This window comes from Arachis ipaensis, chromosome B3 (assembly GCF_059453495.1).
Source record: "Arachis ipaensis isolate K30076 ecotype BB chromosome B3, ASM5945349v1, whole genome shotgun sequence".
Classification (NCBI taxonomy): Eukaryota; Viridiplantae; Streptophyta; class Magnoliopsida; order Fabales; family Fabaceae; genus Arachis; species Arachis ipaensis.
Genome location: NC_142438.1, coordinates 2,923,140 through 2,944,304, shown reverse-complemented (window position 1 = coordinate 2,944,304; position 21,165 = coordinate 2,923,140). Strand labels below are relative to the sequence as shown.

Sequence of the window (21,165 nt, the reverse complement as noted above, 5' to 3'; positions counted from 1 at the left end):
CATTCTTAGATTCTTTATTCGTGTATCACTTGTAACATCTTTTGATTTTTCTAACAACTTTTTTAAGAAATTTTTGGGCAATATCTGATAACACCAATTTTTATACAATTGTGTACTTACGCTTATCAAATTTTTACACATATGAAATATGAAATTAATATATATTGCATCTTGATATTATAGTTTTCAATATATATTGTTTCCACAAAAGTTCAGGCAATGCAATTGGAGGAGAAATTGCAATGTGATTTGATGACAATCCAAATTACCCGACGATGACTTCGTCAATTCATAGAATCAACAACTCCATATTAACAATAGGAAAAGTCTAGGGGGTCAGCAATTTTATTGAATTTTGGCCAACATGTAACCAACAAAGAAAGGTGAGCCATTGGATGAAATCTCACACCAATCTCACACTATTAAATCATCATTGATGACTATTTGATGGCTACTAATCACAAAAGTTGCTGTCCCCCTAGCATTGCTCTTAACAATATTTCAAACAAATTATATCCAGAAGAATGTTAATTATTATGTAATTACCAAAACACAAAAGAAGAAAACAAGCTTTATTTTGGTATTGAAAGAATTAATTAATTTATTAAACCATACAAAATTTATTAACTCCTTGTTGGAAGTCCTTATCCAAGCAAATTGAAATTTTGTTGATCTTATTTCTACTAGTACAGAGTGCTTATAATGTTATAAATCAACACTCAATGGAAATTTAATGGTTTAGAATATCTTTCTATATTTTGGATCGTACTTTTGCTATGAGGTCTCTTCTGAGTATTTTTCCTGAAGCTGTCTTAGGAACACTGTTGATGAATGTCACCCTTCGCAATCTTTTGAATGGTGCAACCTGCAATGCACACATTCCAACCATTCAGATAGGATCAATTAAAAACTGATTAGCAATAACAATGTTTATGTTAATTAACCTGATTAGCAATAAACTTCTGAACATCTTGTTCAGTGAGTGAAGTGTTGGGTGAACGAACAACAAAGGCAATTGGAACCTCACCAGCCTCATCATCCGGATATCTAAACACAAATTAAACTAATTAATTAACCCAATTATTAGCATAATAATTAAATATTAATTGTTACTTACGGGATGACAACAGCATCTAATATTTGAGGGTGAGAAACGAGAAGTCCTTCAAGTTCTGCTGGTGCAACCTATATTAATATTAACAAAGTTAATTACCATATATAATAATGAATAACAAACATCTATTTAATATCACTAATAATTTCATTATCTATAGTTAATGGGATGGTTATGTACCTGAAGACCTTTATACTTGATGAGTTCTTTAAGACGGTCAACAACATAAAGTTGACCCTCCTCATCAAAATATCCAAGATCTCCGGTATGTACCCACCCTTTGCTATCTATAGTTGATCTTGTAGCCTCTGGATTCTTAAAATAACCTGAAATTTGTTTTACCAAATAAAATTAAAAATTAACGAGTCTGAGTCTGACTCTGGCATAATATATAATAATTAATAAAGAAATTAATGTGTACCTTTCATCATATTTGGACCCCGTACCCAAATCTCACCCAATTGTTTAGGGGGAAGGGGCTTGTTCGTATCAACACTCATGATTTGAGCTTCCACTCCAGAAACTAGCATTCCAGTTGAACCACTATGACGAACCCCTGCTCTTGGATTCTCCACAGAAATAATGCCACAAGTTTCTGTCATCCCATACCCCTGGAATTACGATACAAATACTAAATCAGAGCATTAATAACTCAATATTAAACTAATTCTTTTTTTTTTTACTAAAGATATGAAACTCGAATCCGCAACCTCTTAATTGAGTATGGAGAGACTATGCCATTTGAGCTATTACTCATTGTCAATATTAAACTAATTCAATATTAAAGAATTAGCATAAATTTATTTTTATACTAAAATTAGCCACGTATTTAATTCATTTTCGATATATATTTTATATTTTAACATATATTTAATATTAGTAATTAATTTTATTGTATGCCTATCATAATTGAAGAATTAGCCAACCATAATAAGTGACTAGGAAAATCTAATATGGTAATTGAACGATCAATTCACACGTATACTTAAACCAATGTCAAATCTAACTTTATATATAGAAGACCGTTAACAATCACAAATTCTTAAATAAAATTTAGATTTGTAACAAATTAACCTTTAACTCTATCAAGACTATTGGGCTTCAAAAATACCATAAGAAAAAAAAAGAAAAACTTTAAGCAACAAAATTCTTGCCTCAAGATGGTCCACACAACCAACCAAAGTTGCATTGCGTAAATGACTTGTACAGTTGTAATACGGAATTAGTTTAGTCCACACAACTTGTTCAGTCTTCACCCTAAACTACTCACTCTTTCTCTTTGGCCTAAATGAACTTGTTATTGTTGGTAAAAACACCTTAGCAGCTTAGACAATCTATGGTAACTTGGATTATGAGTATATTAAAATTTAAATATGAGTTTAATAGTAATGTTATATATGATGACCTGAATGAGAGCAGCATGAGGAAAACGGTTGGCACAATCTCGCATCAAGTCCTTGCCAAGAGGAGCAGCACCGGAACCAATCCTTCTCAACGATGACACGTCATACTTATCCACAACGCTGTGCTTGGCCATCGCAAGCAGGATCGGAGGCACAACCCAAAGGTTCGTCACCTTGTGCTTCTCAATGCCTTCTAGAAACTTCTCCAACTCGAATCTCCTCATGGACACCACCGTGCTCCCTCTTCTAAGCTGCGCGTACAAGATAACCGCCAACCCGAATACGTGGAACATCGGTAAAACGCAGAGGTACACGCTGTCGTTTACTCCCTCAATTTCGTCCACGTAATCGTCGTCCATTCCAATCATCAACGCAGCCGCTATGAAATTCCCGTGCGTCAGAATCACGCCCTTGCTCACTCCCGTCGTTCCCGAAGAATACAAAAGCGCTGCCGTATCGTCTTCATTCACGTCGTTTACTGGTAACTCATTCTCGCCTGCCACTTCTTCCATTAAACGACTATAATTGATTGTTTCTGGTGTCGTTTCGGAACCGATTAACACTGCGGGCAATTCGAACTTGAAGGATCTGACTTTCTCGTATAATTCTGCAACTGTGACCACGAGCTTCGGGTTGGAGTTGTTTATTTGTTTGGAGAGCTCCGTCACGGTGTAAAGAGGGTTCGCGGTGGTCACGACGGCGCCGATGGCGGTGGCGGCGAGGAACAAGATAGGGAAGTGGATGGAGTTTGGGGCGAGGATGAGGAGAACGTCGTGTTTTTTGAGGCCGAGGCGGAGGAGGGCGTGAGAGAGCTTGGCGACGGTGGTTTTGAGTTGGCGGAAGGTGAGTGTTTCGGAGGTATCGGCGTCGATGAAGGCGGTTTTGGAAGCGGAGGAGGAGGTGGCGGTGGTGTTTTGGAAGAGGAAGGAGGTGAGGGAGGTGGTGGTTTTGGGAAGGGAAAAGGAAGGTCTCAAGGACCTATATATTCCGTCGGCGCCGTAACCGGATCGCTGCATGGTGGTGGTGGTGTGTGTGTGAGAGAGAGAGAGTGAGTTGTTGAATGTGCGCAAATAGCATTTATCTTTTGTTAGTTAGGTCGCAAGGTATTCATTCATTGATGAGTTATGGATTGTGGCTTTTGTGTTATGGAGTTCATGATGAATTAATCAACCATTAGTGAAGAAATTACGACATCTAATACCAAAAAATTGGATAAACACCAAGGTCAAAGATTTAATATGGTGATGTGTATTTAGAAAGAAAATGAATACTAGCCATTTGTGACAAGCTAAGGAATAAGTTATTATTAAGACGACCAAAGAAAAAGTCCAATAAAATTGGATGATTATTTGGCAAGAGATTAGAGATGATGATAAGGAATATTGACGTTGAGAACGAGAACTAATGGCTTAGTGCATTGGAATTATGTGGAAAGGTTGCTTTCTTGTGTTTATATGGCATCATCAAAATACAAATCACAATACATTTTTTTGCGGCTATTTTTCTTTTTTTGGTAATGAATTAGAAGAGTGTGTTATGCATAGTTATAGAGAGTTGGTGTATTTCTTATAAAAATGGAATTTTTTTTTTTTATTAAAAACTATAAATCAAGTCGGAATCTTTTAGAAAAATAGATTTAAAAGGTGCATAACTATATGGATAAGCTTACACTAACCTATCAATTTGAGATTTAATTTTAAAATTTTTTTTGAGAGGTATCAAGAAGGAATTGTAAAGTAATAATATTGATTCATACAGAAAAAAAAGTTATCTATTATTTCAAACCCTACCTACGAGATAGAAATAGAAAAGGAGAAAAAAAATCAAAATTTTCACACAATACTTTTAATTTTATTTCATACTTTTTGCTTAATGAAAAAATGGATCAGAGTTTACAATACTTTTTGCTTAATGAGAAAATGGATCAGAGTTTACAAGATCAAACTTGTGAGACTTAAAAAATGATAAAAAAAAAAAAGTAAAATATAATAGAAAGTACAGATTCCAAACAAACAAATTTAAACTTAATTCAAAAAGATCTTTTTGATTTTCGAAGAATGGGATGAGGGCAAAAGGATTGGTCGAAAAAATTTATTGTTTTTATTAAAAAATTGTAATTGGATCCACATATATTTGGTAAAAAAAAAATTTCTCCTTTGAGAATAAAAAAAAAATCAATTGAAAGATAAAAACGTAATTGAATTAATTCTAGTTACTCTTTGAAATAGAATAGAAGAAGAAAGGGGAGATTCTCCAACAAAGAAAAAGTTCCAATGACTTTAAAAAAAATTGAATGAGAAGCCTTATGAAGTGAAAATATGAGATAAAAATGTCATATACAATTTTATAAAACAACAATAAAAATGACTTATTTGTGGAAATTTTTATTATCACCCTCAAAAAACCAAATTCCCTCTAAGGATTGATTTTGGATAAAAAAACATAAAAAAATTTCAACAAACCTAAATTGGAAGATTCGTTCAAAAATATTTTTTGTGTTAGAAAACAAATCTGACTTTCAGATTTGCAAGTTAAAAAAAAAAAAACCACAAATCTAATATTTAAATTTGTAATATTCATACAAAAAAAAATATACTAAATTTTGACATTATTAAAAAATACTACTTGTCCTACAATAAAAAATAAAAAGCCTTTTTTAGCTAACAAATAATACCAATTTATTAAGGTTATCATTTTTATATAAAAAAAAACAATTTTTATGCACTTATTATTTATAAAATTAAATTAGATTAATAAAATGCAGAGAACAGGTATATTCATGATCGTGTTTGCACTCACTTCCACTTGTTCTAGCTTTCTCTCATCATCTCATCTGATTCGAACATCACAAGCTAGCAAAGGTAATTCCTTTCACTCTCACTCACTCACTCACTGACTCGCGTATATAAGTACCAAAAATCTAACAATGGCACCTTTCTCTTCTCTCGCCACAACCTTATACCGCTTTCCCCTTCACCGATTCATCGCCAAACCCCAATTTTTCCTCTCTCCCAATTCAATCCCTTTCCAACTCTCACATACCCACAAACCAAAGGTTCCAAAAGTTTCATCTTTTTCATCCAATCCTTCAATGCCCTAAGCTCTAAGCGCTAACCCCATTTTTCCCTTTTCTTTTGTTGCAGAAATTCAGTGGGTTTCGTCTGTTCTCAATGGCTTCGGAACCGAAGGAGTTACCAGCTAACAACCCTGGTCTTACTGCTACCCCTGACCCAGCTACTAAGGGTTACTTCATGCAGCAAACTGTGAGTTTTTTTTCTAAATTTCTAAATTTCAGTTTTTTAAATCGTTTATTGTTTTAATCAGGTGTTTGGATTTTGTTTTATGTGGTGTTCCAATTGCAGATGTTTAGAATCAAAGACCCCAAAGTGAGCCTTGATTTTTATTCTCGCGTTTTGGGCATGTCGTAAGTGCATTCTTTTAAATATTAACTTATTTCTTAGCTTGGATTGTTTATCTGTTAGTTGTTGAACATGGACTTCAGTTGTTTCTGTTACTAATTTGTGCAGAACTAATATGGTTTTAACTCGTACACAATATCAGTTTCTTTTTTTTTTTTGGAGTAGTAAATAGATATCCACTTCTAGTTCTGCTAAACCTAAAAGTACTTTTTTTAAGAAATTTGCATTGGTAGTATTTCATGGCTTTGCAACTAGTATTATGTATAAGAACAAAACTGAATTTGATTGTGAATTTCATCTTTGGTTGAGATTGATATTGCTACCAACCGCTTAGTGAAATCTGATGATAATCTGTTGGTTGGTTTAGGTTGCTTAAGAGATTGGACTTTCCAGAAATGAAGTTCAGCTTATACTTTATGGGTTATGAGGTATGTGAAATGCTGTTTTTCGGCACCTCTTTACTATCGAAAATTTGATTGCACACTTGCATGAAATGAAATGGCACACTGGATTTGCAAATATGCATTTAGTTCTTATATTCATGGATATGTTCCTGATCTTATTTTATATCTTTTCTTGTTTAGAATACGGCAGAAGCTCCCGGTAATCCAGTTGATAGAACAGTTTGGACGTTTTCTCAGAAGGCTACGATTGAATTGACACAGTAAGGAATACCACTTTTATAAAAAGAAATGTTCTTTGTTTCAGTCTCAATGAATATTATCTAACAGTGAAACAATGTACAGTAATTGGGGTACCGAAAGTGATCCAGAGTTCAAAGGATACCACAATGGAAATTCTGAACCTCGTGGCTTTGGTATGTAACATCTGTTTTTTCTTTTTGTTCCCTGGTTACTCATTTGACTCCATTTCTTGAAAAAGTGCTTAGTGTTATTGTTGCTTTCTTGCAGGGCACATTGGGATAACCGTCGATGACACCTACAAGGCATGTGAAAGATTTCAGAGTCTAGGAGTCGAGTTTGTTAAGAAGCCAGATGATGGTAATGATCTTCTCAGTTCACATTCATTTCAGTTCCCAGAGGCCATGCCATGAATAAATGATTGCAATTTTATAAACAAATTCTTTTCAATAATTTTCTGCAGGGAAAATGAAAGGCATAGCCTTTATCAAGGATCCTGATGGTTACTGGATTGAAATATTTGACCAAAAAACAATTGGAACTGTAACACAAGCTGCTTCTTAAGATAATGCAACATCAACTACAGGTATGTTATGTTATCCATGTAGGCGATCCAATTATGGGACAAAGCCTATTGTTGTTGTTACTGAGTTCTTGCTAGATTATTTATACAGTTAACAGTTCTACTATGAGGTCACCGTTGCACGGCCTTGTATTTTCTGTCTTGACTAGTATTTTTGGTGAATTGCTGTTTTTAGTTTATTTGCTTAATGATGAATTTGGAATAAAATCTTGTGGTATTATGTTGCAGGCTCAGCTTTTGTTAAACGGTTTGATCCATCTCTCGGCACATTTTATTGGGACCACTGCTTCTGTGTGAGATTGGTTTTGAAGTTGTAGCAGTTTCTCTTAAACTTTCCATGAGCTATATATAAATAATTTGTAGTCACACGTAACAGAAGTAACCATGGATTGTGTTGTGTTCTCTCTGCGAAATAAAAATCCGAAAGAGATTCTGTTGTTAATCTTTATGCTCGTTATTTCCAAATGCCATATAATTACATGTGATAATAGCTTTCAATGTTAGTGAGAGGTTAAAGTAGCATCTACAGGTCTAAATTCAAATACTGCTGTTGCAAATAACAATAAAAAGGGTTTTGCTAACTAATCACCTGGTTTAAAAAAAAAGAAGGGGAAAGGGGGGAGGGTTGTGTATGAATGTTTTAAGACCACTTTTCTTTTTCCTTTTTGGGAGAGAGTTGAAAGACCATGTTTTTTTTTTGGACAAGGTTCTAAGAGCATTGATGTGGTTTTTTGACAGCAACATTCTCTGTTTAAAACCAAAAAGAGTAGGCCTTTTTTTCTTGGGTTCTCTTTTTTGTTTTGGTCAACACAACACGCTCCCCCCCCTCCACTCACATTAGATCCTCTCTTTTTCAACAAGAGACTCCAAGCGGTGCACCAATGTTTAAGGCTGCGTTTGTTTACATAGACAGGACATTGAGACAGGGATACTGGGACATAAAATTGTATTTGACAGAGGAGATATTGGGACATAAAATTGTATTTGACAGAGGAGATATGGACAAAGACAATGTGTCGAGAGACACTGAATTAGTATATTTTGTGTCCATCCTGACAGAAAGGACACGGAGACACTAACAAAAGACACAACTTTTTTTTTCTTTTATTATTCTTGTTAATTTTTCATAATTATATTTTTTATTGTTATATTTTTTATCTCAAAATTTTTGAATGAAAAAAATGAGAATAAATTGAATTTTCATAATTTGTTCTAGTTTATCATCAAACAGAATACAAGAACACAAATTAGTGTCTCTGTCCATCAGTGTCTTATTCTATCCTGTTCTCAGTGTCTTATCCTATTCTGTTCTTAGAAACAAACGCAGCTTAAGAGACAAATGTATTTACTATTGGTACGAACCTCACCCACAAGAGGTTTTTTCCTTAAATCATAGGTTTAAGTTTTATTTTCTTTTTTTGTTGTTTATGGTTTGAATCTTGTCTTGTATATTAGCAATTCATAAACTTAGGTTAAGTCTTGGGCTATGACATAAAGTTTGAGTCTTAAGAAACGACTCCAAATTTTAAATATAGATTTTTTTTTGGTTTATTTTTTCGTCATATATATATAAAAGATGGTAGCTAATAAGTATGTAACCAAAGAATTTATTGAAGAAGAGATAAAAGTAATGCGGGAATTGAAGTTTGTTTCCTTGTTGTTTGTTGTTTCAGAATGTAAACTTGTCTTCTTCAGAATGAAGAGACAACACCAATGATGATTATATATCTGTTCACAATCAGAAAGTCAATGCAACAGTTTGACCTGTCGAATGTAAGTAAAATCCTCAACATTCAACAAGGCTACTCTTACATGTCAGTCCAATCAATCTAATTACATATGAAGCCATTTCTTCGAGTCAATTTTTGTTTGGTTTGCTTTTTTACCATTCAGTATGAACATAATTTTATAACATTTTAATCCATGAATACATACTTTTATTATGTATTGGATTACACTTCACATACACACACATTTTCCACCTTATTTCGTCATGCATGAACAGGTTTGAAAACTTGAAATTGAAAGTGTGTATCCAATGAAGAATGAAACAAATTAGACTATGAATAAGTCGCAGACAATGGTCAATAGAGTCCAACATCTGGATGATTCTTAAGAGTTAAGACCTAATTAAAAATATTAATGTATATTTCTCTTTGGTTGACAACTAATTAATCCATCATTAGTTAAATTAAGTGGAATAATATGTGTTAACATCAAGCTATTAAGGATCGAAGGTTCTCACAGATGTAATAACTTTGGTTCACAAGTTTGTATGTATGTTGTAGCAGCCGGTAGACGAGGTCAAACAAATTATAATTACATTATCAAATGCTCTAATACTTTCTATATATTATATCATTCTATGAATTGACTTAATTTGTTCTAATAATACTCGCTAATTAAATAACAAGTAATAAGTGTTTTAAGTTAAATTATTATAGGCAATCCAACATATGTCAGAACTATATATTTGCATGGCCAGCCATACCTTACACCATGAACATCTTACCAAAACCAATAATATTTTCCTTTTCTCTGTTAAGAAATTAAAACCACTTCCAAATTTCGAGTTAAATCTCAATTTGGCCCTTGAAATTTAGTCCGATACTCAGAATGATCCTCATAATTTCGTTGGCCCAAATTAGAACTTCCAAATTTACAATTGTGGCTCTGGCTTGCCCCTGCGATCATCTTCGTCATCAGAATGCTGATCTGATGCAATTACATGACATGGTAGACACTACTTAAACGACGACGCATTGGTTTTGCGCCCAAACCCTTTGGAAAACACGTCGTTTCAGTTTTTTTGTGGGTTAAAACTCTATTTCTTTCCACTTGGTCGATCATAAGTTGCAAAACATCAAAAAAACCCTTACACTACGTGATTTTCAAATGGTTTGGGGCGAAAACAATGCGTCGTCGTTTAAGTAGTATCTACCATATCATACAATTGCGCTAGATCAGCATTCCAGTGACGGAAATGATCGTAGAGGTAAGCTGGAGCCACAATTACAAATTTTAGGGTTCTAATTGGGACCAACAAAATTGTAGAAGTCATTTTGAATATCAAACCAAATTTCAAAACCAAATTGAAATTTAACTCTCCAAATTTCATTCAAGTTTATTTTTATTCTTTGATTGTATATACTCATTGATTAACTTAAACACATATTTTTCTCCAACAACTATTTCTCATGCAGCCTTATATATATATATATATATATATATATATATATATATATATGTATAAGAATTAACGTCTCTATTAATTTATCATATTAATCAAGATAACAATCATATAATCTATAATCTACTAGAAGAAATAATTCTATTACGTATATATCTTTTATAATAAACACTATTTTAATATTAGTATTTTTGATAATAAGTATAGATTTTTTTTATTTTGTTAATTAAAAAAATTTAAATACATAATTAATTAATAATAATTATATTTTTTAACAATAGTAAAAATATTTAGTGTATAAATAATATTTTTACTGAGAAATTACACAGAAAGTCACATCTGATTATTACTCAGTATTAAGTATTAAAACATGTGATCATAGTTTACACACTTGATCATCTATTTATTTAGGTGAATGCTATAGTGCCTTTAAAATTGTGTCTAATTTACTAAAAAAAATAAATAGATAATATTTAATAAATTTTAAATATTTTATTTTTTATTTTAAATATTTTTTTTTTATTTTTAAAAATAAGTTAGACAATTTAAACACCATAATAAAAAGCAATAAAAAGCACCGTAGAAACTCATCATTTATTTATTTGTCAACATTGACATCTGTTTCGCACAATCTGAGGCATAAGAAACTTGTAAAGAAACACTAATTTTATATTTAATATTATAACCTATTGTTACCAACTTGACGCCTAGACTTCCACACAAGAAAACAAAATTTCGCTACCATCACGGTCCTCCTTTTTGTTGTCCATTTCTTTATATATTATATAATAATTTAATTAATAATCCTTCTGTTTTAATTTAATATAATGTTACAAATTTCCATTCGCTACTTTGCAAAAGTTTCTTCAGCGCCGGGCGCTATTTGAATCTATAATGCTATCTCTGACAAGTACCAAATCACAAACTTTTATACATATTATATAGTCTAATAATGGAAAATGAATTCATCACAATCAATTTACAAAGAATGTGTGCTTCTTCAGCTTCACACTCTCAAATTATTTCACACTTTCTTATACATACACGCAAGATATATATACCTTTATCACTTTCTCAGTAATTAAGTTAAACATTTTCTTTTAGATATATCCATACATATACTATAAAATAAAATAATGCATTTATATTTTTTAATTTTTTACGTTCAACAGGTCAGATTAATTCATCGCGCATCTGAGTTTTATTTAAAAATCTGTTATTGTCCAATAGATTACTGCATATACAAAGTAAGATTCGAACTCTCGATAATTTTATTTAGTGTTTTTACATTTTAGTATCCTAAATATATATATCCTCAAACTTTATTGTTTCTAATTTTTTACTAAGAAATATATGAATTGAAATTAAGTTGAAAAATAAGATGACTTATTGGAGGAGTTAATTAAATTTGCAATAATATATAGAATTTAAGTACTTTCAAAATAAATTAAATATTAAGGAATAATAATAATAATAATGTTTCATGATTTGATCACATCATAGAACCCCAGAATCTGATATCTTCAACATTGATCAATAATAATAGTAAATAGGTTGTTTCTCCTCCTTGATTTCATCAACACTACTACTAACACTAATCAATTGCTTAATTTCCTCAAGATCATATTCAGTAATATTTTCACCACCATCATAATTAACAATGCTATTATTATTATTATCATTGAAACTACTAGGCATAACAAGAAACTTATTGTTGTTGTTGAAGTCATCAAATGCAATAATGTTGTTGTATGATCCTTGATGATGATACCCAATTTCCTCTTGCTTGATACTGCTTCCATTATCAGAGGAACTGCAACTACCTTCACTTCCAAACATGTGATAATTTTGTTGCATGCTGCTGGGGCTAACAATGGAATCTACTTGGTGCTGGTAAAATGGAACTGAGGTTGTTGTTGTTGTGTTTGCATAGTATTCAGTTGAAGGAAGTGAAATAGGATCAACAAGGCCTGTGACATAAGATCCATAATATTGATCCATGTACATTGATGATGATGGAAATGGAGGTTGTTGTTGTTGATGATGTTTTCTTTGATGAATAGAAGAAGAATTGGGAAGGAAACCAGAGATGAGTTTTTTCTTGAGCTTAGTGTTCCAATAATTCTTTATATCATTGTCAGTCCTTCCTGGCAACTGAGCTGCTATAATTGACCACCTGTTCATCATCATCATACATTTCATATCCAACATTAATTAACAAAAAAAGAGAAATTAATCATGAAATATGTTAATCATTAATCTTAATCATAAAATATATACATAGTTTAGATCAATAAAATATATGCATATGCTGATGAAGTAGTGCTATCCAAATATACATAGCAACTAAAATATTCACTAAATGATTTATTTTTTCTAATTAATGAAGGATAGATTAGATTAATTAATGAGAAAGTGGTAATTATAATAAAGAGAGAAATTAAAGTTGTTCATTATGTATATATGTATATATAGTACCTGCTTCCAATGTTAACATAGAGGCTGCAAATGATTCTGTCTTCCTCTTCAGAAAATTCTCCATGCTTAATGTTTGGCCTCAGATAGTTAAGCCATCTCAGCCTGCAACTCTTCCCACATCTCTTGAGACCTATATATACACATTAAAGATTAAAGATTTGATGTGAAGAAGAAGAAGAAGATATTGTTATGAATAAATAAAGTACCAGCTTTTTGAGGAAGAGCAATCCAATTGCCACCAGTGCCATGCTTGTGTATGTATTCTTTGAGCTTTAAGTCTTCTTCAGGTGACCATGGTCCTCTCTTCACATTTGCCTTGTCACAACATGGAGCTCTTCCCATCTTCTTCTTCTTCTTCTTCTTCAACTCTTCTCAATGAATGCTAACTAGCAACTTCCTTGTCTCTTATAAGTAACAATGTATGTGTGTTTTGGACACTTTTAACAAAAATATTATATTATTTTCTTATATCATTTTAAGACTCACTCATATACACAAGTCAAATAAACCCAATGACAGGACATTATATAATTATTATATTTTTTTTCAGTTTTTTATGATATCTCCTGTTCAGAAATGTTAATGATTGATAATTCATTAATCATAATTTTATTTAAAAGTCTATTACTAATTACATATGAAGACATAAATTATTTTTAATATGGAAATAGAGATTGTGTTTTGATTGAATATTGATATTTGAAGTGTATTACAATATTGTAGAAATCATTCAACACGCCCTCTACGTGTTGCAACAAAAGGCTGCACGTGTCCAATACGCTCCTCACGTGTTGGCCAGGATACTGCCACGTATCCAGCACGCCCCACGTGTTACAACACGTCTCTCACGTGTTGATTTTTCTCCTACAAAATTCACACATCTGTAATTACACTAAATAATTCCATTTAAAAAAAAAAACACCAATATTTTTTTCATATAAAAAAAATCAGCCGATATGAAGATATAATATTTATTTAAACATATATGAATATTCTGACTATTCGAATAATTCAATTAATTATTATTATTATTATTGTTATATTAGCTATTATTGTTATATAGGATCTAACTTTATTTGAAATAGAGTTATACTAAAATTAATATAATATTTGGAATATGAATTATTATAATACGTACAATATAATAAAATTCATATTTGATTATTTTTCGCTATAAATAAATAATATAACAATGTAAAGAGGGTACCCTAGGTCAGAAAGAACTTTCTAAATTCTAACCTTCAACGGTTGAGAATTGGCTACGCCATATAAAACCTCACTTAGTCCCTTCTTTTTTGAAATTTCTTGAATTAGAAACTTTTTAGCTAGGTTAATCATGTCACTAAGTTTGTATTTTATTAATTAAAAGATAAAGTATATTTTTTGTCTATTAAATTTGTTAAAATTTTTTAAAATATTTTTAAATTTTATTTTCTTTCAATTTTGTTCTCAAAATTTTTAATTTGCATCAAATTTATCCATAATAGATTAATAGCTAATTTTTCAAAAAAAAAATTATGATCAATTCAGCAATATTTTATAAGAACAACTTTCATTAACACACGCAAATCAAACATAGTTATCATGCATTATTATTGAATTAGTTCTAAATTTTTTAAAAATTTAACTGTTAAAAATATTTTTGTTGCAAATAAAAAATTTTGATACAAAATTAAAACAAAATAAAATTTAAAGATATTTTTAAAATTTTTAACAAAATTCAAATACAAAAAAATACTTTACCCTAAAAAAACATAAATAGTAATTCTTATACAATATAAATATCTACTTACATAAAGATGTTTTTATGCAAATATAATAGTTAAGATGTTATATTAAGTAATTTAGTTAAATATATCAAAATTTTTAACGGTTCTTAATTATTATTTTTATATAAAAATATTTTTATAATAATAATAATAATAATAATAATTTGTCCTTGTTGGTCATCTGGGAGATAAAGGATCCAATGTTTGTCAAACAGAAAGGAACACAGGGCTACTGAAATGATGGCTACAGCTACCAGAATTGTGACACTTTCCAAACACAGGACCAAAATCACCATTATCTTCCTTCTATTTAACTAATAACAACAATATATATTATTATTTAATATTGAACACATATTATGCATTGACACTTAGCTATAAAGTAAAAAGTCATTTTGTATTTTTTGCAAAAGACATACAAATGAGATTGAAATATAAGGTGTGAACAATTAAGTAAAAAATATTATTCAATCTTATTTAATTTCATCACCAAATCATTATCCATATCCATATCCATATCTTGGCCTTAATTATTTTATTATTATCCAGTAATTTTGATTCACCTGGTCATTTTTTTTTCCATGCTCTATTTGGTTCTTTGAATTCCCACATTGATCCTTAAACCAAATAAAATGACTCTTGAATTATTGGTGTGATGACACTTTAAATTGTTTCAACAAATAATTTTTTGTTAAAATAACTGCAAAATTAGAATTTTATTAAAGAGTTGGTTGAAATAGTATTTCATAATTAATTTTCACATCTCAATATATATGAGAATGAAAAATCAAATCTCAAGAAAATGATTTTGCATGCATGCTTTATTAATTTTTAGAATCCCTGAAGAATGCAAATTCAAATCAAGTTCTCACATGAAAATATTTTATATTATTATAATTCGATAGTGGACAATATAATTCAATGAAAGCAACTTAAAGCTATTCGTATATTAGAATTTTAAAATCAGTTACTAATATATTTATGTATAAATATATATATAATTTAATTATTTTTAATATATATTTATATTTTAATATATATTTTATTATGATGATTGATTTTAGTATCATGTATAATTTTAATTTTAATTTGATGTGTACCTTATCTAATTATTAAATACATTATTAGTCTACGCATGAATTCATAAAAGAAGGAAAGCGTAACATAGGTGTAACTTAATTAAACTTCTTGGGAAGATAATAATTTACAGAACTAAATTAAATAATAAACTAATTGCCAAAATGAGTAATAGTAATCTTTGTTAATGCATTCTTATTTGTATTATTTGGTGATCACTAATAAATATTGGTGCAATTGGAGATTATATATATCATCACATGGTCAACTATAATATATATATGCATCATGATGATGATGATGATGATGATAACGTTTCATACTAAGATGGGACCCTACCCCTATGAATGAGATTGTTTGGACATAGATTTCATCTGGGGAGTGACCAATGAACGCAATGGGTGAAGAGAAATCATGCATATATAGTGAATAATGAATATTCATACCTATATATTAGAGCCATTATTATTGTCATTAACCAGTACTAGTATTGTGTGAAAAATAGGCAAAACATTTTTTCACAGACTGGTCCTGCCACATTCTAACATTCCTACTAAGGAACAACATCGATCTTGCTTGGCAAAATATAGTAATAATTTATTTTCCCGTTTAATATAATAAAAGATATTTTGTTCCTAAATAATATAAAACAATAAGTCTTCCTTTCACATAGGGCTGGTATGGTTCGGGTATACCTCCGGATAGGGTAAGATACGGGTTTAGGGTGTACTCTATTCTATTAGGGTACGGATTTAGAGTATACCCTATCCTATCATACTCGCACTTTATATATAATACATATTTTAAAAAAATTAGGTATATAATGAAAGAAGTGAGAGTTGAAATCACAACCTCCCTTATGTAATGACTTACAATAAATGAATAACCACTAAAACTAATTAGCTAATTTAGTAATTTAAAGCATTAATTTTTTATTTTTATGTTATTAATATATATAAAATTCGAAATGATTGAATTTTATATTTACTTTAAAAAATTTTGATATTTCTACAAGTAGAATAGGGTAGGATAGGGTTTAGAATTTTAGGGTGCGAGTAGGGTTAGGATTGAGAGATTCTCAACCCATGAATAAGGTAAGGTAGAGTTTTAATAAAATTTTCAACCTGCGGATATAGTTAAGGTAGGATCCAAACCCTATCCTACCTTACCTATTGTCAGCCCTACTTTCGCATCCACCTAGTTTGTTTATTATATATATATAAACAAAGTCGGTGCTAAAATCTCAAAATGAAAGGTTTCTTAGAAAAAGAAGATTATTCGTAATAATAATTAATTAATAAATTATCTCAAATAGTTATGTTGATATACTTTCTTGTATAATTTTGGTGGGTTATTACATCATACATGACCCAATTTGTTAATTGATTAACTGATTAACATAAAATCAATGAATGTAGCCTAGAGAAAAAGTGGTAGTGGCTGTCACAAAGTAAAAATTATTTTTTAAATATTAAGAAAACATCTTGGTTGGCAGGCAGGGATCTAGCAAGATATGCTATATATTATATTATATTATATTATATAATAAAATATATATTTTTTTTACTAATGTGTTGGATCTATCTTCTTTTTGTGATTATTAGTTTAGGTTCATATAATGCCTGCATTTTGTTCTAACTTTATGGGTATTATTCATCACTGTGCATAGTGCTTGTTTACAGTAATACTAATACTAATAATAATCGTTGACCACAATAACAATTATAACGCAATCATTATTTATCTCCAATATCACATGAAACTTTCCACTTTATTACAAAATTAATTAATTATAATCTTCTTCATCACCTAGATTATAATCAACCTATACACAAAGTCAATCCATGTTGCTTTGCTTGCATCCACCCAATATCATTTATTCCCTTTTTTTTTAATTAATCCTGAATTTGATAATTAAATAATTCACAATTTATTTAATAATATATATAATATTAGTTAAATTATACAGTTAGTCTCTACACTTTTAGTGAAATTGCAAATTGGTCCCTACACTTTAAAAGTTTATAATTGGATCCTTAAACAGAATTAAAATTTACAATTTAGTCTCCGTCGTTCAAAAAGTATTTGATTTAACAGAATATTCTCAGCATATTTTCTATTTTAACAGAATATTCTCAGTATATTCTGATAATACTCTGTTAAATCAACACTTTTTGACTGGCAAGGACTAAATTACAAATTTTAATTCTCTTTAGGAACTCAATTACAAACTTTTAAAGTTTAGGAACTAATTTACAATTTCACTAAAAGTGTAGGGATCAACTGTGTAATTTAATCTATAATATTTCACATAAAATAATATTAATAATAACTCATAAAAAATGAATGCATGCAGAGAAGACTACATAAACGTACTCATTGATTTTCTGCTGCTTTCCAATCTGAAATTGTAGAAAGGACAGTATATATATAATAAATACATATAATAATAATATGATAATTAATTCATGAAAAAAAAATATATAGGCAGATATAGAGGTATGTCCATGGAAGTTTAGGGGCTATATATGAACTGGATCGGACTAAATCTATTGCTTGTGGATCAAAAATATTATTCCAAGATAGGACTTCAGTAATGCTCTATAAAGTAGTGACAACCATTTCAAAATCTGGTGACAGGATATGGGCCAATAAAGCTTTAGAAATTTAATTTTGACATATTTATTCATAAAGTAAAAAAAAAAATTATGAAGTCATCTAATCATTTATTATATGCAATTATTTAATCGTTTATTATTATATCAGATAAAGTAATTAATTTACAAATTTATTATTTAAAATTTGTTTAAATATACAAATTTCATTAATAAATGATTATATAATTTTTTATATAATATTAATAAATCAAAATTAAATTCTATTTTTAACTTCATTGATATGATAGCATGCACATCCACCTAGGTTTTTTCAGTCTACTTTGAATAATGCATGATAACATAATAGTGACAAAAAGCTGACTAAACAAACAATATGAAGATATTATTACATTAATCTAACATTACTTGAAAATATATAAACAAATTTACTCGACCATTCATGCATCCACATTATTATTTTTAATTGTTCTAATAATGAGTAGAAAATCACTCATAATGATAGGCATTTTTTACAAAAGAATGTCAAGTTAATAAGGAAAATTACTGAATTAATTAATTAATATCAACGGTATAAATCGGATAATTAATCGGGTTCGAGTCTCCTATATTTGGTAAAAAAAAAAAAACTTTAGTCAATGACTTATAGTTCAAATAACGTAATCTCTTCATACTCAATTAAAAAGTTGCGGGTTCGAGTCTCCTATTTTTGGTAAAAAAAAAAAAAAAGAAACAATGAGGACTTTTTCTTCTCATATTTCAAACAGTTTCTTTGAAAAAAAAATCTATTTATATATATATATATTTATCTTGTTCTTCGAATTGGAAAACATAATAGGCCATCTTCCCCGCCGATTAAATTAAGAAAGACTATGACACACTGATTTTGCAACATGTAATTAATTAAAAGGGCAAGTGTCATAGTCACCTCCGTAATTCACTCTACAACAACAAATCAAGCTTCTCTGTTTTTCACATTATTATAATAATTATTATTTATTAATGAAAATGGTATATATAGTCTATCTATAGAATGAATCATGTATAAAGCCAAGATTATTATTAATTAGTACACTTATTATTTTAATGTTTTGGTCAACATATAATGCCAATAAATTTACTGTAGCTTGTCGTTATTGAAACATTTACAAAGATTAACTTCTCCAATTTTTAAGGTACACTGTATATACATTAAAATCAACTATATTAATATAAAATAATATTAAAATATAAAATATATATTAAAAATAAATTAAATAATATATAATAAAAATATAATAATTAATTTTAGTATATATATATAATATTTTTATAAAATATTATAAATTAATTATTTATACAAAATATATATTAAAATATAAATATATATTAAAAATAAATAAAATAATATATATATATATAATAATTAATTTAATAACTATAATTTTTTTTTAATGTGTAAATAGCAATTTTTAATAAAAAGACAAGGAATGATATAAACACAGTATATATAGCGAGCAAACAACTCTCGACAATAAAGGAAATTAAACAATGCATGTTATAAAAGCACTCATTCAAAAAATTTAAATTATAGAAATATACAATATGAATGATTATATTTTTAATATTATTTTTTAAGTAATAGTTTTATTTGGATTTATTTAAATTTTATATAAGTATTATTATTTTTTATTTACCTTAAGTTATAATATAATATTATAAAATTACTCATTTTAAAAATTTAAGTTGATAAAAATAATAATAATATAAATGATTATATCTTTAATAATTTTCGAGTGGTATAAGTATTATGTAGGTGGGCAAGCGTTGATGTTGAAGTATTGGTGTCTGGAAGCCTCTTAAATAGTGCATGAACAACATTGAAGGTTTTCAAGGTCAAATTTGCATTGCCGACGACACATAATGAAGTTGCGTTCATGTCTGAAACAAGGGGGAATGAAAAATGAATCCTGGAATTGAAGGTCGTTATTTATAACTTATATATATCTTTTCTTTCAAGACACTTCTTTTTCAATAGCCACCATGGAAACCATGATATACACGCATGTATTATAATAATAACCATTAACTTTTTATCATGCACTAATAATATGGTATTATTTTTTGTGTAGATTAAATTATTTTAAATTAGATAGTTGTAGGTAAAAATTTTAAAACAAATAAATTTTATATTTTTTTTCTATAGTTAAGAATAAAATTCAAACTCGCGACCTCCAGGTGAGTATGAGGAGACTATACTATTTAAGTTATAGTTCATTGGCAAATAAATTTTACATTTATATTATCATAAAGAGGTAAATACTAAATCAGTACTCGAAAGATTCTGGCGTTGATAAAATGGTACTTGACTTTTGTTATTGACAAAATAGTCCCTAAAAGATTTTAAATTTTGACAAGCGTGTCCTCGAACTCACCAAAACACATTTCCGATGAAAAAGATGATGAGGTGGTCACTGAAAAATCTAAGGTAGAATTTTTAATTAATTACTCAGGCCATCTTGAAAAATCCAAAATCCCCCAACCCTAATCCCAACTTCCTTCCCCCTCTGAACCCTAACCCCTCTTCTCCAACCCTCTCATTCCTGAGTTGCCCTAAACCTAAAAATCTTCTTAAACTCTAATTCAGCAAAAGATCTCCCTTTTCCATCACACTCTCTCACTTTTTCAATCATGAATCATCCTAAATTTTTATATTAATTTACAATTCAAAAAGTAGAGGAGGCAGATTTAGACAAGGCCATAAACAAGAGACAAGAAACAAATTCATATACAATAATCAAAATAAAATAAAATAAAGCTTAATACATACACTACCGAAGCAAGAAGTAGATTTAGACAAGGCCAGAAGAAGAATACTAGAGACAGATCAGAGGAAG

At 29.4% G+C, this 21,165-nt stretch overlaps 3 protein-coding genes across 4 annotated transcripts; 1 reads left to right on the top strand and 2 right to left on the bottom strand.

Moving 5' to 3' along the window:
* Positions 1–571: 571 nt before the first annotated feature.
* On the bottom strand, positions 572–4,040 carry LOC107629260 (putative CoA ligase CCL7). Its single transcript, XM_016332004.3, has 6 exons — positions 2,520–4,040; positions 1,536–1,725; positions 1,295–1,440; positions 1,118–1,185; positions 945–1,047; positions 572–865 (listed from the first exon to the last, which is right to left on the bottom strand). The coding sequence occupies exons 1-6, from the start codon at positions 3,531–3,533 to the stop codon at positions 752–754; spliced, it is 1,635 nt and encodes a 544-aa protein (XP_016187490.1). The 5' UTR covers positions 3,534–4,040; the 3' UTR covers positions 572–751.
* Positions 4,041–5,247: 1,207 nt separating this feature from the next.
* Positions 5,248–7,602, top strand: LOC107629262 (lactoylglutathione lyase family protein / glyoxalase I family protein). Of its 2 annotated transcripts, none has more exons than XM_016332009.3 (9): positions 5,248–5,378; positions 5,661–5,780; positions 5,880–5,941; positions 6,304–6,364; positions 6,521–6,600; positions 6,683–6,753; positions 6,848–6,937; positions 7,041–7,163; positions 7,389–7,602. In XM_016332009.3, exons 2-8 carry the CDS (start codon positions 5,688–5,690, stop codon positions 7,139–7,141), a joined length of 558 nt encoding a protein of 185 aa, XP_016187495.1. In that variant the 5' UTR covers positions 5,248–5,378; positions 5,661–5,687; the 3' UTR covers positions 7,142–7,163; positions 7,389–7,602. The 2 variants fall into 2 exon arrangements, with proteins under 2 accessions (XP_016187495.1, XP_016187494.1); XM_016332008.3 differs by having other exon boundaries at positions 5,288–5,572.
* A 4,245-nt stretch (positions 7,603–11,847) lies between these two features.
* LOC107629261 (uncharacterized) lies at positions 11,848–13,238 on the bottom strand. The gene is made up of 3 exons (XM_016332006.3): positions 13,035–13,238; positions 12,829–12,958; positions 11,848–12,526 (listed from the first exon to the last, which is right to left on the bottom strand). The coding sequence occupies exons 1-3, from the start codon at positions 13,168–13,170 to the stop codon at positions 11,884–11,886; spliced, it is 909 nt and encodes a 302-aa protein (XP_016187492.1). The 5' UTR covers positions 13,171–13,238; the 3' UTR covers positions 11,848–11,883.
* Between the last annotated feature and the right edge of the window lie 7,927 nt (positions 13,239–21,165).

Coding starts and splice junctions, on each gene's coding strand:
- LOC107629260 (XM_016332004.3), bottom strand. CDS start 3,533: ATGCAGCGATCCGGTTACGGCGCCGACGGAATATATAGGTCCTTGAGA. Junction 1,186..1,294: donor TCAAGTATAAAGGTCTTCAG/GTACATAACCAT, acceptor ATATTAATATAG/GTTGCACCAGCAGAACTTGA. Junction 866..944: donor AGAAGTTTATTGCTAATCAG/GTTAATTAACAT, acceptor TGTGCATTGCAG/GTTGCACCATTCAAAAGATT.
- LOC107629262 (XM_016332008.3), top strand. CDS start 5,444: ATGGCACCTTTCTCTTCTCTCGCCACAACCTTATACCGCTTTCCCCTT. Junction 6,601..6,682: donor GCTACGATTGAATTGACACA/GTAAGGAATACC, acceptor AACAATGTACAG/TAATTGGGGTACCGAAAGTG. Junction 6,754..6,847: donor TTCTGAACCTCGTGGCTTTG/GTATGTAACATC, acceptor GCTTTCTTGCAG/GGCACATTGGGATAACCGTC.
- LOC107629261 (XM_016332006.3), bottom strand. CDS start 13,170: ATGGGAAGAGCTCCATGTTGTGACAAGGCAAATGTGAAGAGAGGACCA. Junction 12,959..13,034: donor TGCTCTTCCTCAAAAAGCTG/GTACTTTATTTA, acceptor GTGTATATATAG/GTCTCAAGAGATGTGGGAAG. Junction 12,527..12,828: donor TATGTTAACATTGGAAGCAG/GTACTATATATA, acceptor GATGATGAACAG/GTGGTCAATTATAGCAGCTC.